Source organism: Cupressus sempervirens, chromosome 3 (genome assembly GCF_028749045.1).
Source record: "Cupressus sempervirens isolate cs-2001-9-10 chromosome 3, ASM2874904v1, whole genome shotgun sequence".
Classification (NCBI taxonomy): Eukaryota; Viridiplantae; Streptophyta; class Pinopsida; order Cupressales; family Cupressaceae; genus Cupressus; species Cupressus sempervirens.
In genome coordinates this window covers 456826610-456844481 of record NC_143120.1, presented here as the reverse complement: position 1 = coordinate 456844481, position 17872 = coordinate 456826610, and the positions used below count along the sequence as shown (strand labels likewise).

Here is a 17872-nt window from a genome sequence, read left to right as displayed (position 1 = left end):
GAGTTGAGATCACCTATGTGGCCGATGTCGGAGTAAGGTGGGCTTATGGGAGTCGCCGAGGCAAAGATATCAAAAGGGCTAAGTCGGGGTTCAGCGCTGAGGTTGAACAGGGGTAGAGCTAGAGGCTCGAGGATGCGTGCGTGGAGCACCTAAGGAAAAGAACCAGGAGTAGGATGGTTCGGCATGCGCTTCTATTCCGCGGGAGTGTATGTTTAGGCAGTCAGATGCGTGGGCATTTGATGAAGACAGGGAGGCGTAGTCTGGGTGAACGAAAATGGTCGCATCTTATGGTGGATCAGAAGTAGGGATCGCCAGTGCCGCGCGTGGTTTGGAGATTCTCAAGGAGAAGGCTTAACCTGGGCATAAGCATAAAATCCAGCCCCGTGACAGGATGTGTGACCAATTGATGAGATCTAGAGCTGCTGCAGGCATGGATTGTATGTATGCCAGAGGTGGAGAGAACACTGGAGCAAGCCTTTCAAGAGGGGTGTTACACTTTGAGGCACTCGAAGTAGGTGTTTGTTGGACTTGAGGCTGTCTTGGTGGATGCATAGAGAGCTTGGGAGGAGCTGACCACCTAGTTGGAGGGAGTAGAGCGACACTTGGCTCAGCGTACCCAGGAGTTGGAAGCAAAGAAGGCGGCATAGATGGCTATCAAGGTCAGATTGGCTAGGGAGACAGTATTGTGTTAGCAGAGGTTACAAATGCAACGTGTTTTGGAGACCAGTTTGGTGTAGGTACGGGAGGAATGTGAATGTGATGTGACGGAAAAAGATCTATCCTGTTATAGTTAGTCATAGTTAATGTATTCGATTTTGTTAATCTGTCTCAGACATTTTGTAATTGTCATCTGGAGATGACTTTAGTTTTTGGGGGGTATGATGTCGGTAAAATCTATAGTGTTGCTGACAGTTAGAATTGGGTCCGAAAGGGTGCGTGACGGTTGAGCCACCCCTTTGGGAAAGTATATGTACACCATCCGAAGGGACTATTCAGACATCATAATCATTATCATTGTAAGCATTGTACTTGGAGTGCATATTGCGTATATGAATAAAGTATATGTTTTGTGTTATATCTTACTGTACTACATGCAATAAGTATCCTTTTACCCTCTATAGTAAACACATATTGTGTTGCCGGCTATTTAGTCCTGTAAGAGGATATTAGTTAAGGACATATGTTGTAAAATAAAATGAAGCGTCGAAGGGACATGACTTATTGAAAAGTCACATATCTTCAAAGAGGTATAACTCTTATTTGAAGTAATATAATATAAATAGAGACTCGTCTAAGAGTAAAAGGTAGGCAGATTGAATAAAGAGAAGTAAGTGCCTAAAGAAAGAAATATATATTCAGATTTTTAAATCTGATATAAATATTTTCAGAGTATTAAGGGAGGAAGGGGAACATAAAAGAAGACATATTTTTGTAGAGTTAAAGGCTGACAAAAGGGAGAGTATATTTTTTAGAATTAATTATATCCATCACCAGGGTGAGCAAGCAACCATATAAAAGGTGGAGTTTCAGATTTTACATTAGAAGAGGGAGTAGGTGCTCCCAGTGGGTTGAAGCTTGTGAACTGTGGGAGTTGTAGCTTCCAACAGGTTGGTGCTCGTAAATCGAGGTTGAAGCCTCTTGTAGGTTGGAGCCTACAATTTTGTAAAAAGATCAAAGATTTATAAAAGCATTTATTGTCGTGGTTTTCTCCCACATTGGGTTTCCACGTAAATCTTGTGTCATTGTGTTCATATTGATTGCAGCATTTAAAGTTATTAAAGCAATTGTTTAGATAAAAAATTTTAAAATAAGCAAAGTTGGTATTATACTGATTCATCCCCCCCTCTCAATATAATCGTGTGCTCTTCAATAAACATTGTCGTGTCCGTAGTCACTAGGAGCTCAAAGACGCCAATCTCGAAATTCATTGATTTAATCCTTCACGAGACCATGTTCATGATGAAGTCCCTTACATCGAAAGATTGCAGTCATACATGCCACAAACATCAGTGGTGAGTAGACTTCATAATCAAATAATGGTAGCAATTGTTTTTGCAAATGAGTGTTGGTAATGCTTACACCTCGAGGTTCATGGTTCCATTTATGTAACTCCATATCGTTATCCATATTCTCCTAAAGATTTGTAGCCTTGCTCTCCTTCCACACTTTGACAATATTATGAGGGTCCACTTCAATATTGGCTTGGTTGTCATCCTATTTCAAATCTGCTATTTTGTCTTGTTCCCTAACCTCAATGATTTTTCCATCATCAACCTTGTTTGAATCATCAATGATTTCTCCATGTCTAATCTTTTGATTGTCTTGTGATTTTTGTTGTTCTCCATTTGAAGGGGCAATTAGGGTCTTTCGCTTGTCCATGTCCTTTGGTGTTTGTATGACTTCATCCTGTAGCCACTTTGTTGTGAAGTTTTCACACCATCGCCCCAAAAATTTTGGGGACCCCCCTTTTTTGATCGCCTCGGCAAATTTTTGGATTGTCCAACAATTTTGATTTTTTGAAAATTTTGAGCCTTGGACACTTTTGGGCCAGTGGGAGAAAGGTTAGATTTATTTTCACCTGGTTTCAACTTGATTTTCCAGAGCCACCAATTTCATCCTTAGGCGGAACAAATTTTAAAAGAGCAATACTTGGCAAGATAAAATTGTGAAGTTTGTACTTAGACATTTTTGTTTTGAAAATTTGGATATAATTGTGTAAATTTGGATAATTTTCAAAAATGAAAATTTTGTTAAATTTGGTCTTTTGGAAAATCTTGATTATTTTTGGTGAAAAAGATTAATTTTTGTGATGGCGAAATAAAATTGCAAAAATCGATTTTTGGCTTTAGAAGAAATTTTATTTTATTTTTGTCAAAAAAAAAAAAAAAAAAAAATTATTGGCATAGCAAAAATCGATTTGGGTAAGAAATTGCAAAAAATTGATTTTAATAGATTAAAATTGTCTTGAAAACTTTTTGCCTTTAATGAAATTGGTAATTTAATATTGAAAAATGGCTTTTGGTTAGCCAAAATCCTATTTTAATGACGTATTAATTACTAAATCCTCATTAAATGGAAATATTTAACATCTCCAAGGCACCGTTTAATTTCTTTTTGCAATTTAGAACTAACTGGCAATTTTAAAAGTTAATTTTCATCATGGCAAAATTAATTTTGGTTAAGTATTTAATTGTGGGCCATAATTTTGCATTAATTATTTGTTTTTCTTTCTCCCAGGGTCCAAGAAGAAAGTTGGGTATAAGAGGAGGCCTCTCTCCCATTTCTTCCTCACTTCTCACTTCTCCTTCTCAAGGTGTTGGTGATTTTGCAAGAGCAGATCTGCACTTTTCTTGCTTGGCGAATTTTGTGGAGGGCGAAATTTGTGGGAGCCGAAATTTGTGGAGGCCGAATTTTGTGGGAGCCGAAATTTGTGGGAGCCAAAATTTGTGGGAGATAAAATTCTGATTTTTGCAAATGGCTACGATTTTTGCCCTAGGTTGGGAAATTTTATTTGGAGGTGAATTGCGTGATAAATTTCTAATTTGCAAAGGGATTTGAACTTCTTGTAAGTCATATCCGAGGTTCCGAAAAGTCGCTGTAAGTTCACTGGTTAAGGTGAATTTTCATCATCTAGAGTTGCAAGGAGTGCTTAAGCTAACATCCATCTTTCGTTCTAGTCTAAGGATTGCTTTGCTTGGTTCTTCTTGCCTTTTGGTCCACCACTCTACCATCCTGTAATAGGGCGACGAGCATGGAGGATGATAGTGCAAGTAAGAATCCCAAGCGGGCGAACACTAAGAAAGACAAAGAGGATATGATGTCCAAAACTTCCTTCTTCTCGAAAATGAAGTGAATAACCGACACCAATATCTGTACAGTGGACATGATACGGATGAGGGACAGACTGAAGGAAGGACAATCCCCCTTGGCAAAGAAGATGTCAACGAGACAAATTTTAGATCAAAGTTGGATGAGTTGGGAAAGGTTGCTAGCAAGAAAAAGCATTTGGGAACCCTTTCCTCTCTCAATACTTTTATTGGATTTGAGAAAGAATATGAGAAGGATCACGAAAGGATACTACAAGCAGCCAGTGGCGAAGTCAGCGGAACTAAGGGCAAAGCACACACCCTGTCCTCCTATGGGAGAAGGTAATGAAAGTCTAGCTAAGTTCATTGCCTTAGCTAAGAAAATGAAAGAAAAGGGAAGATTTATATTAGAAGATCATTTGATGTAAGCCCAAGTGGCAATTTCCCTTTCTTCTAGAATATGACAAGTGTCTATTTCTGATTGGCCACCATTTTGGTGCCTTCTCATTGGTTGCCACTTTTTGCACTTTTTTCATTGGTCCATTGATGAGGCGGTAGCTTCTCATTGGCCGATGGGGTTGCAACCCTAATTAGGGTTTTGAGGATCCAATATGGATCATTGATCTTGTTTTGATCTCCACCGTCTGTTGTATTTTTGGCCCCTATAAAAGGCCATTTGCTCTCATTTGTGAAGTGTTGGAGAAATTGTTGCGAAGATAATACCAAAATTGCTCTCTTTTTCATTGTTGCGATTTGCATGTTGATTAAGAACATTGGGTATTATTGCATGTTTTCTACTTCCACTTAGATTTTCTTTCAAGTTGTTGAAGCAAGTTGCATTTGAAGTTGTTTAAGTGAAAGTAAAGTAGGTGGATAGTTGTATGTTAGCATTGGTAAATGTTTGATAGGGATCAATACTAGACCACTAGCATCCTAGCGGCTGGTTGGGAAGCTTTGTGTGGTAAGCTAGTTTATTATTCCTTTGAATCATTGCACCTGTGGAAGTGAGGCCGCTGGTCAGCTCTCATTAGGTTCGATCCCTGTCCATTTGCTAACTTTCCATTCATAGGAGTAGGAGTAGAATAGTAAGTAGCTGGGTAGTCGAAGCTTAGAGAAGCAAGTTAGAGGAGTAAGTTAAGTATTAGAGAACATCCATTCACCTCCCATAACCATTGCTTTCCCATCAACATCATCCCTAGCATACACATCCTTCATCACCACCACCATCAACATTATTTGCCACTCACATATTTCAAAAACCCATCATCATCTCCATCATTCCACCAAAGTCCAAGTCATCCTCGAATGAATAGCGCAAGGCCGCCTATGTGATTACCAACAAATCACATCGATAAAATTGAGCGAGTATCCAACGGTGTAAGGAACATTGGAGCTATTGCTTATGTCTTCATGAGTAATAAATTTTCAAGAGAGGAGTTGCATGTTTGATATCCCATATTGAATATTCGAATCCTAATATGATATGTAAGTGATACAAAACTCGCATCAACACACTTATCAATCTCTTGCTTTAAATTATTGTTGAAGAGAATATTGTGCTAAGATGAAGGATGCTTCATTTGCAATTCTATATAATCTTTTAGAGATATGTCCCTCTCCCATCCACTAATCACCCAATCCTGCTTGACTTGCTTTAGCGATTCAGCCAAAGTGTGTGTTTGTTATTCTTGACACTCGGCCTTAGGAGTGAATGTTGTCATCAATGACCTTGCTTTGAAGCATTGTGAAACTCTTTTTGTACTTGCTTCAACCAAGAGGTTGAGTGTCTTCTCCATTCGCTCGTGAAGCATTTCTTAACTTCTTAGCTCTCTTAGTGTATTACTCAAACCATTGCTGGATGCCATGATTCAATCTCAATTCTCAACAGGCGGGCAAGATCACCAGCTCTGATACCGTTGTGATGTTCCTCTTTTGTAATATGCTATGACCCTAGCAAACTTAGGGTTGAAGGTTCGTTGAAGCCTGCTGCCGTTCATTGATGATCACAAGGTAAGGTCGTACATCGTGCCTTGTCTATTGTCTCTGTATAGTGGGGCTTAACCATACACCTCCTTACTTCCTCTATGTCATACAATGTGCATCTGCTAGCGACATACGATGATATGGATGTCATACAATGTGTCTTCTTGGGCTGTATGATGTTGATGGGCTAGTTGTATGGTGTTGCAGGTCTAATCATATAGTGATGCTGGGATTAGTTGTACGGTCAAACAAGTCATAAGTTATGGAATGGCCAAATGGTTTATCGGTCAAATGTCTCTTTATTCGTCCTTCACCCCTTATCTACATAAGTGATCTCCCCTTCGGATGTGGGTGTTTAAACAAGTATTATGAAGTATGCTGAATTCAAATGTTTATATATGCTGCTTGAAAGTGTCAATTCTATGATTGTTATTTGGAAGGTGTGTATGGACAAGGAATTGCCAAACTCCAATGCATGAAAGATAACAATGTGATGCCCAAAAAGTGGTTATTGCTGAAGTTGGCGACACAAATTACATATCCAAATAAAGACACTTATTATTTACATAGGCATTAATAAGATTCGATGAAATACAAACCAATTGCTCAATTAGGGTGATTAACAGATTTGGCACACATAGTGAGATATCAGAGCGATACCTTCAACAACAGAATAGGGTGGCATTGCACCATCAAAACTGCAACAGGCAGAATAGGGAGGGTCTTCCACCTCCGAAACTGTGCACAACTTCCTCAACCTTCGGCCTCCAAAAATAAATACAAATCAAATCCAATCCATGATGATTTACTATGCCCAACCCTCTCCTTATAGAGGCCTCCAAGAAGCATCTAGAGATTTACAATGGGCCGACATTATTAATTATTTTATTACTGTATTAATTTGGGCCCCATATTTATTATTAAAACAATTAATTAAAGGTCCTTTAATTTTTTTTTGTATTTAAATTATGGGACCAATTAATTAATGAACTTAATTTAATTGTTACATTAAAATTTGGGAACATGAGAGGGGAATTTTGCACTCAAGTGCTTGTTGAAGCTATGTCAAAGATCAATGATGACATTCATGTAAACTTTTTCATTCAAATAGATTGGTTATCTTGTTCGTTTGTTGTTGGAGATTGCAGGATGGAACCCTCCTTGGATTTCCATAGCTAGATTATGCATTTGGGCTTCAACAACTTGTTGTCTAGCAGATTCTCCAATGGCTGGTTCTCTAATTGTTAGGCAAGTCCCTTAGTGCCTAGGGTTTGTAAACTTCGGGTGACTTCTTAAGTGGCCATTTTTATCAATTTGGGACATTTTTTCGATACTAATAAATGTTGTGGTCATTCCAGCAGATCTGTTAAAGCTGAATTGGTTGTAAGTTGAAATCACCTTTGAAATAATAAAGAGTGGATGATTTGTGGTTGCTATGTTAATTATTCACATTCAAAAGGGATTCTTGTCCATTAATGCAGATTGGCATGAGAATAATGTTTCTGTTTTAGATTTGATTTTGTAATAAATCCAGACTTTAAGTTGATTGCATTAAATCATGTAGAAATCTTCTATCAGGAATATTATATATGGAACATCTCAATAACCTCCTACCACTTTTTGTATTTTGTCTTTTTATGGTAGTCATGAATATGGTCCCCATAGGAGGATAAAGTGATTATTATTTATTTTGAAAATCTTTGTTCCAAGGGTGCATGCCTAGTATTCAGTGTGCCATTTTTTTAATAATCCATAGCTTCTTTTTCTTCTGTAAGCGTTAAGGATGCATTCCATTGGGCTAATTGACCTGTTTTTCTAATTTTTTAATCATTTCTAGACATAAGGGTTTATGGTATGCATTCAAAAATGTTGGCATTTTTAACCTTTGACAAATTTTGCCAATTTGGGGTTAGGGTGTGTTTGTGCCACCTATGGCTTGTTTTGTGCTTCCTCATTTTTTGCAGAGCGTTTACTCTGGTTGTGCTTACAACAAATGTGTCCTTTTTATGTTTGCAGAACTGATATTCTAAATCGTAGTTTGAAGAAAGAACATATTCAGTATACCCAAAGGCCAATGTTTTATAGTCATTGACTTGTTGCTATCTCAATGGTATCTATAAATTCGACTGCAATTATGATGTCGAAAGTTCCCAATGCAAACTTTATAACAGCATTAAGCATTGCTTCAATCTAGCCCATGATAAAAGAATTATCTGGAAGTTGGGCCGATTTTCCCATAAATTTCCATTAGAAATCTCTACATCTAGAAGGCCAGCTTATATTGTTCAGTGCTTCTTCAATTTTACTTTCAGTCTAGAAAACTATTGAATTGTTCTTCAAATAGTGCAATAATTGCTGTATATTACACTTATGCCAAGAGAATAATCCTTTGCAACTGTGGCTGTTTTTATTGTAAACTTGTTGATACAACCATAGATTTGGAAATAAAATTATCTCACTTTGTCCAAGTTGCTACTTTAATACCTATTGTTAAGAACCATCTAATATATAAATAATATTGAAATAAAACACAAATGCACAATTAAACATATGGGGCCAAATGTGCCCGGATATGCAAATCTACTTGGAATTGTATGGTTATCTTTGATGTCAGGTTACAGTGTACACCATACATGATTCCTCAAGGAAGCAGTCATTCCAAGATATCTCCTGCTTTAATCTTCAAACATGCTACACTATATTATGTTTACCATAAAGAAGTGGTTCCCATTCAATGATTCATAGTTACAATGGTAGATGCCTTATACCAAATTTTGACTGATTACAAATGATACCCATTCGGTCATCTCATCTGAATTTGAGTTATGTGTACCACAACTTATTGCTTCATAGGCTCATATATAGTATACAGTTGAGGTATACTATAGTATAATACCATAATATCATTGACCTAGCTCCATAGCATTCCACCTGGGCATTATCTCCTAGCTTAAAGTATGTTGTTTGTTGACTAAGCTTCAAATGAAATTGTATATCATAAACAATACAATAAGCTGTGACAATTTGCAGCGGTACAATCAAAATGATCCAAGAAATAATCAAATACATATTCTTAACAAGAAAATTGATTTTGGATGCACTAGCAAAATGTACTATAAATGTTCTGATACAATCTACTGAAGGGTGCCAATGTGGATGGCACGGCAGGATAAGCAACCAGTTTTGATTCTCTACTTCTCATTCTTTTGGCTATATGGGCAGAAGTCAACTGTATAGTGGAATATGAATTACATATTTTAGCAATGTTTGTTAACTGGTAACTTATTCTTTCAGGCTGATGATGCACATGCTTTATTGGTTCACTTTTTTATTTTTTAATGTTTGGATTTTAGCGTATTTATCTTTACAAATTGTTCTTTATGTTGCAGTATTTGACAATTTGGGGGTTTACCTTTCAGATGATAGCCCTTCTTATCAGCTTTGTTTCTGACCTTTTCCCACAGGTAATTTCATATATTTTGAACAGTTAATTGTTAAGATATGGACTTGAAACAAGTTTTCAGCGCTTTAGATGTCTAATTTGTTTCATGCACCTATATTATGTCCCTTCCCACTGAGCTGAAGGAACAGGGAAACCAAATCACCTCAATATTAGTCATAGATGGTGGAGATGTTCTAAAGTCTGTAGTCTGTGGTTATCAATGTCCATAAACATTGTACTCTTTATGCAAGTGCCTTTAATATAAATGAAGCAAAATGGAAATGAAAGCAGAAAATATAGTTATAAATAGCTGGTTTTAGACAGGGACTCTTCAGACTTCTCCTCTGGAACCACAATTCACGCCTAACCAAATGGAGACATAGCATTTACATAACTAGTAGGTCACTTGGCTGTGAAGACTGTTATTTACCAAAAGATCAGAGTCAAATTTGGTGATAAAGATATATATAGGAATTTCAGAGAGATTTTTAGATGGATGGACAGGTTGTATCATCAGTATTTAGTTTTTTGTATTACTATAGTATTGATCAAGCTGTGCCATCTTATCGTAGTCCTTCTGATCTACGAAATAACTATGTAATATGTTTTTGTGTAGGTGCAAATTAAAAAAGAAACATTATATTGAAGTTGGTTGACAACATATTAGCATTATTTATACATGGAAAATTGAAAATGTAAATGGAACTTACTCACATGGTTAAAATGAGAAAAAAAACATGAAGAAGAATGGGTTATTAAATCACCTGTATATTTTCATGTTTTCTTCCAAAAATGCTGATTTGAACTGGTCAAAGAAGTCATTGTTTGATCCAGCATGCACTGACTGCCTGGTGCTGTTTAATTGCAATTACTTGCATGTTATTGCTGTTTTTAGGCTTGTATGGTTGAGAACACCATACATGCTGCAATTTTGCTTTCGCAGTCTAGAAGGGATTTGTATTACAGTTACTGTTGAAATATTTCTTCAAAGTACTTTCTGTTTTAATTTATGTTGAAGTTTTCACAAGCATACCCATTTTTTGAAATTTATATTAGCATTCAAATATCTGTTCCATTTTTAAGAAAATTCTCAAAATTTTCCTTTTGTCAGCTTTTCGAAGTTTTCAAAATTGTTACTTCTCATGCAAGGACAAGCTCAAGGTTTTTCAAATGAAATTTAAATGGAGAAATATCTTGAGGCTTAGGAGGTAAAAATCCTTTTTGGTTTGGCGATGATTCTAAGAGTCCTTTGTTGTTTCTGTTAGGCAAATAGGACAAGTTGTCTTGCTGATGATTTATCATGTGCAAGTTTTACCATGGCAAATGTTATCACAGTCCTGTTCTGGTGTATTTTGGCTATAACCAAGAGCCCAGTGGATCAAATTACACGACAAGGACAGGTTTTGTAAGTACCCACACTCTAGAGACTCATAGTGCATGCGTGTTCACCTGTACGCTTGTTTTACATTTCTTATCTTGAAATAATTTGTTTATTTAGTACTGAAACCCACAAAATTAGTTAGACAAAATGTACACTAGAATGGCCTTTGGCAGTGCTTAGCTGCATCCTTTAACAAAACTGGAGTTGGTGTATATGTAGTGTACATGCTACTGTTTATTGAGAATACAATACAGTATATTAATTATAAGTAGCGATGATACATTAAAAGGATGTTGTGGGACTACTTCGGAAATTATATACGGATTTCCACTTCAGTATTTTAGATTATATGTACGGGATTATTTTGAGAGTCCACTTTAGTTTTTTAGATTATTTTTTAGAATATTTCTACACATCAATTTGCACTCTTCAAGGCAACATCTTTTTTTTTTTCAGTTGAATGTTCTATAAAACTTTGTATGCAGATACAATACAAAAGCTTTAATGTGTGAAGAAAGATCCTGCTGATGGGAGTATGATCAATGATATAGGCTCAGAGTCAGCTTATACTTGACAAGCTGATTTGTTTGACTTGAACTAATGCTTAGAGTCAAGGCTTGGCATTTGAAAAAACCATGAAAGACAAAGATTTTTCCGTGTTTAAAGTTTTATGCATCCTTCAATAAATAAAAGAAGAGTGAATTAATCAAATAGAAGCTACCTTAATCGAATACACAAGTATACATTGATTACGTGACTACAAAAGTGGATTGTAGCTGAAGGAATCGGCACTTCAAATATAATATTCTCAAGTGATTTAGGTGTACAAAACTCATGGACTATGATATCCAAGGGATTGGTAACAAAAATCACAATTTTAAGTCGTGAACTATGGTAGAGCAGGGCCTGTGTCACTCAATCCAGTATTGGTGGTTCTATGTGGAGTCATGTGCTTGTATCTCAAAAAAGGTTAGCAATTACTGCTACAGCCATTAGAATGTTACTTAAGATAGGGATTGGATTAGCAAACTGAAAGTATAAATGTCAAATACTTGGGATTCTAATTGGCAAAAAATCAGAAAATAAAAAAATTGTTGCTTTTTTGTCCATACCAGGCCAAAATGATTTTAATCTTTTGTTTTTTAAATTAGCATAGATTTAGGTGCGGTAGCCCCTAGTGAGGTTGAGTTCCAACCCTTGCTAGGCCCTAGGGGTAGTGCCTGTTTTTTAATAATTTAATAATTGTTAACCAATCTGCAAGAGTCCCCTAAATCTTTCAAAAACATTGGATTTCCATGCTCTTGAGTGTGTCAAATTTTTTATTTTCTTATAATTTTGACACTTAATTTTTTTTTTGTTATTTGTTCTTTACTTGATTGTGATTGAATCTTATTAGCAGGAGTTGTCAGGATTGACAAGTATGACAAGACTCATCAAACAGTTGAGTTAGGAGTCCTTGGGCTTTGTTTACATTTTCTTATCTTAGGACTCATGTTGTCTTTACGTTCTCGTTACGTTCTATAATTTGCTGTGTCATCATCCCATTGACTGATTGACTTCTACGAGGTTTGATTGTTCTCCCATTTTTGTGGCTAATTTAGCTCACAACTTAGAGGTGACACTATTTATCAATATAGAAAAATAAAAAAAAGTAAAAAGAAGAAATGAATTTTTTTTATTACTTGATATTTTAGATGAATAATGAATAGCTTATTTATGTTGAGCATTGGGAGAAGTTTATCTAATGCAATTATTATGGTAAAATAATGAATATGTTATTAAACAAAGATCATGAATGATCTATATATACAGGATACAAGAGAATGTTTCTATAACGAACAAGAGAGAGAAAATAGAAACATTCTTGTAGAGTGAAAAAGAAAGTTTCCATAATGAACAAAAGTAGTTTATGGAAACATTACAAAAATAGTGACCACTAGAAAAAGACTAAAGAGAGAGAAAATAGAAACTATCTAATATCGTAATACCCTTCCTTAATGGTTAATCTATCTTAAAAAAACAAAGAATTGCCTGTCCTCAAAAAGCGGAAGAGGCAGCCTCGGGTTCATCAGAGAGGTTTGCATGTTCTGCAATGTTGGCCTGTGGCTGAGACCCTTCCTGCGTCCGCTGGTCAGAAGCAATTCGAGTCCTACAATCTTGAATCACATGACCAAATTAGTGGCAATAGTTGCACTGGATTTGCTTCTTCTTGGAGCTATTTTGAGCGTGAGGAGATGACTGAGATGGGCCTTTATCCTTGTTAAAGCATTGGGCTGAAAATGCTTGTTCAAAGGAGGACGAAGGAGCACTACTACCAAACTATTGTTTCTAACGATCCTGCTGCAGAAGTTTGGTGACAGACCTGAGAACTTTAGGTCAACATTAGTTGTAGTAATGTTGAGCGTCTCAATAAAGTGCTCATAGGATGGTGGTAGCCTTTTCAGAGTAATGACCACCATATCCTCTTCCTCCATAGTATGACAATAGCCTCAAGTTGATCACTGATGTCCTTAATCTTTGGAAGATGTTCCTGTAAGGACATGTGCTCATCCATAATAATAGTGAATCGCTGATTCTTCAGAAAGAAGGCTTTGCTTTTATTTGATGTCTCGTGGAGATCCTTTAGTGTTGTCCAGATCTCTGCAGTTGTCTTGCCAAACAACACTTGAGGCAGCTGATCATTAGTAACTAAAAGCTCAATAAGCATAACTACTTCATGATTACACTCATCAAACTTCTCTTGAGTAGCATCAACTATGGTAGGATGAGTCTCAGTACCCAAAACAAGTGCCTCAAGGCGACAAACCTCGAAGATTGTCATCATTCTTTGCTTCTAGGTGTTGTAGTTCTTTCTGTTGAAACGCTAACTAACTTCCAACATGAGACTGGTGAGAGATGCCGTTGCACCTTTTTCAATGAAAGTGTGAAAATTTTGAGATGGCACGAACTTTGAGATAGATTGATGAATGACCCAGAAAATTTGAAGAGATACCTAGATAAGAGCTCGAAAGACCCACTAAGAATCTGAAATTAGATTTTGAATCCGCTGGCTCAAAAATCGAGCCATGAAAAACAAATCGCCTAGAAAAAAGTGAGACTAACCTAGTTGAGATCTGCGAAATTCCACCAAGAATATGCAAAAATTTTGTTGATCCAACACATGTTTTGAGGGTTTTCAAAAAAAATCGTAGTCAGAGTAAAAAACTTGAAAAAATTTGCAGAGTTCTTGAACAGAGGGCAGATTTGAAAAAAAAGGCAGATTTTAAACCATGTAGCACAAAGAAAGTTGAAAAAAATAATTGGACGCCGAATCCCTAGTCGGGTTTGGAGGAAAAAAAATCCAAATTTTGAACACTCAAGAAAATATTTCAAAAACTTTGAACTAATAATATCAAAAACGAAATTAAATTTTTTTGAAGCAGCCAGGAATTTGCTTTGATACCATATTATGGTAAAATAGTGAATGTGTTATTAAACAAATTGTCGTCGGTAAATATTGTGACTAGTTGATGAGACCTGGAGCTGCTGCAGGCATAGTGTGCCACAGGTGGAAAGATCAACAGAGTAAGCCTTTCGAGAGGGGGGATACGCTTTGGAGAACTTGGAATAGGTGTTGAACATGAAGCTGTCTTGTGGATGTCAGCCAACAGGATGGTCTCGGCGGTGTTTCTGTAGCCGACGGGTAAATAGTTTGTAGCGGATGTAATGTTGTGGTCGACAGACTCCTTTGGGAAGGTTCGGCGGTAGTATTTATATCCCGTCTGGGATCATTGTAAAGCATCAATCATCTACTATTACGGATATTATGAAGCATAATGTATGTCTGGCATATGCGAATATAATTCTGCTATTCTGTTCCATTGTCTGTATGCGTTGATTTCTTTACCAGTACGGAAAACATTTGGCGCCGTTGCCTTAAGAATCTGGAAGGTGGGAGGAATGAAGATTAATGCCAAATTAGCTTAACAAGGATCGAAATAAGGTGAAGGGAAAAGACAGAATCTGTACGGCACAAGAACATTTAATTTTGGCACAGTAGGCAGACCGCCGAAGGAGATTCCAAAAGATTGCCGACGGAAACAAGAGTTCGGAGGAATTGTTGGAGGAGACTTGGCAGCGGGTGGAATTGGTGGAAGAAGGACGGGAGGAGTTCTTGAATTTGTGTTCGCCGAGGGAAGAAAATTTAGACGGAAGAGCATCAACTCGCATGACTCGTAGTGCCGAGGGAGCACGAGCGTGGAGTGACCACTTCGTCCGAGATAGACTTCCGTGGGAAACAACTTCAGAAAATCCTTCTTCACCAAGGTTCGCAGCTGTCAACACCTCCGATGTGGGAGAGCAGTCCACCGGTGTGGGAGTGCAAACCTCCGGTGTGGGAGTTCAGATCTCCGGTGTGGGAATGCAGATCGCCGGTGCGGGAGTGCAAACCTCCGGTGTTGGAGTAAATAGCGCCAGTGTTGCAGGACCCAGTGACGCCTCTCTACCATATTCAGTTGTGATGGCGGGACCCAAAGAAAAGCTGCCGAAGTTTGAAGGTGATGGTACCGTCGACCCCATCCGACATTGTAAGACATGTGAGACAATCTGGCGGGCAAACGGAATGACAGATGCCAACGAATGGGTTAGGCAATTTTCGGCAATCCTACGGGGTGTGGCGATTGATTGGTTTTCGGATACGGATCCAGAAAAGCTAAATAACTGGGATAACATTAAAAAAGAGTTCCTAGCGGAATTTAAACTCTTGCGGGATGATAATGAAATCGTAGCGGAGATTTTCAATACCAAACAGGGGAAGCACGAAACTGTTCGTGTCTACGCCAGGAGATTAAAAGACTTAATAAACAAAATGGAAAGCAAGCTGGCAGATGGATTGCAGAAAAGATGGTTCGTAGACGGCCTACGTTCGAAGTTGCGGAGGAAAATGAAAATTGTGCCACCGTCATCATATGTGGATGCGTATAACAGAGCACTGGACCTTGAAAGTGAACAGAAGAGAAAGAAGAAGAAAACTAGCTCCTCTGATTCTGATGACGACGAGCCTGCCGGAGATGATAGCAGTGACGACGAAGGCAGTAGCAAGAAGGTTCATGCCCTACAGAAGGACATGATCCGCATGATGGAGTTTAAGAACATGCAGAAAGAGCCAAAAGGTAGTGAGCTGTGGTGCACGGAGTGTAAGACCGACGGTCATACTAAAGGATCATGTCCAAAGAACCAATTCTGTGACATTTGTCAGATCATGGGCCATTCGACAAAAGAGTGCCCCTTTAACATGAAGACAAGAGGATCTTCGCAAGTGTTTCTCACACAGGAGGCTTCCCCGTCAGGCAGTAGCGGAAATACGAATAGCGCAAGTGCCACATCCAGAGGGTACAGGAATAATAACAGAGGGCAAAATAACAACAATGTGAACAATAACAATAATAATGGGAGCCGAAGTCAAACTCAGTATGATGCAAACAGACGGCCAATTGTTCAATGCCGAGCATGTAATTTTTGGGGTCATTTTGCACGGGATTGTACAGCGGAAAACACACCGAAATTATTATGCAGATGGTGCGGACCCGGCAATCACGAAGATTCCAAGTGTCCAAAGTCTGGAGTAAACTTAATCACTGTCAACACGGATGTAGAGGAGGTTCTGGCAATTACACGGAGGCAAGCGGAGGAAAAGAGAAAATTGGGGGAAGCGCAGGCAAAAATTGCAAAGGCATCGTCGGCGGGGACATCTCAATTGAAGGACATCACCGGCACCTTGGCAAGGAACTTCGCAGAACAAAACATTGTACGACAGATCCTACAAACGGAGATACCGATCAAGATAAGTGACCTCCTCACAATGCCCTAGTTACGGACGGCCATTCTGAATCATACACTGTTTCCGAAAGCAACGGAGGACATAGGAAGGGACAGTAGGGAAGTGATGACAACAGACCCAATGCTGTTGGCACTCACCTCCAGACGGCATTCGGCGGTTGTCGAGATGGGGATTTTGGAAAATGTTCTGACAGAGACAATTGTCAACGGAGGGTCCGGCGTGAATGTGTTGCCGGAGGATACTTGGAAGAAGTTGGAAAAGCCGATGCTCTGGCCACTTACATTCTAGTTGCTGACGGCAGACCATCATGGAATCAAACCGTTGGGAATCTTGAAAGCGCAACCGGTAACAATTGGTACGCAACCATTTTTATTGGATTTTTTGGTCATTCCATTAAAAAGAAAAGGATATGATGTTATTCTGGGACAGGATTGGTTGGTGCAAGCAAAAGTAAAACATGATTGGAAACGAAATACCCTAGCAATGGAGCGCAGAGGCAAAAGATTCACAATTGACCTGCATACACAAATGGTCAGTGAGGAGGCAGCATCGTCAGATTCAAAAAGTGACGGCGAAAGTGACGACGAAGCAAAGAGGAGAATGGAACCAGATGAAGGAGTATTGAGACTTGACGGAGGATCGAATGATGATGACCTGGACTCGTGAATGGCCTGTTCCATTGGCAGATAGAAGACTACGAATTGTTTCCGAGTTGCAATATGTTAACGGTCGACGAACGTGAAAAAACACAGGAAAATGAATGTTCGGAGGAATGTAGGGAAGCGGAAGAAGGAAAAGCTACCATGGCTGAAGCTGAGGGGAAGAAAATACAGTCTGAACACAGAAAAACGAAAGATCCCATTGTCCGGTACATGGTGAATGGACCGCGCGGAAAGAAACGGTTACACCGCAGCATAAAATTAGTGGAAAGGCACCGACAGCAAGGAAATAATCCAGTTGCGTGACGACTGCAGGCACAGTGGGCGACGGAGGTAGCACAAAACAGACGTAAGGCGTACAATGGTCGGAATGAAATCAAAGTGAAAAAGTTTAAGGCCAGATGGGTTGGACCATATCAGATTCGGAAGGTCGGCGACAATGGAGCGATCAGATTATCAACTTTGGACAGGCAGAAGGTACCTCCGGCAGTCAACGGATCCAAATTCAAAATATATGGTGCCAGGAAGACTCTGTCGTTGTCGCAGAAGGGGACTCCCTCGTCGTTGCTGAATGGCGACGGTCAGAGGCAAAGTTGAGGTGCTTTGTATATTTTTAGAAAAAAATAAATAAATAATAAATATATATATATATATATATATATATATATAAACAAAAAAAAAAGAAAAAAAAGAAGAAGTTAGTAATCTAATAGTCTCGCGGGCCGATGCAGGTGTCCGCGGACATGTCCCGCAGCAGAGGTCCGCAGACTATTCCGCGGGTGG

General features: G+C 38.4%; 1 protein-coding gene across 4 annotated transcripts in view; it reads left to right on the top strand.

Annotated features, from left to right (window-relative positions):
* The window catches only part of LOC149567062 (uncharacterized), a 185951-nt gene that overhangs the window by 77333 nt on the left and 90746 nt on the right, over window positions 1-17872 (top strand). For 3 of the 4 annotated variants that reach the window (XM_089820281.1, XM_089820285.1, XM_089820282.1), the window contains exons 3-4: window positions 9179-9253; window positions 10497-10636. In XM_089820281.1, the coding sequence (XP_089676407.1) occupies window positions 9179-9253; window positions 10497-10636 (215 nt within the window). The remainder of the gene's footprint in view (window positions 1-9178; window positions 9254-10496; window positions 10637-17872) is intronic. The other variant, XM_089820283.1, reaches the window with a different exon arrangement.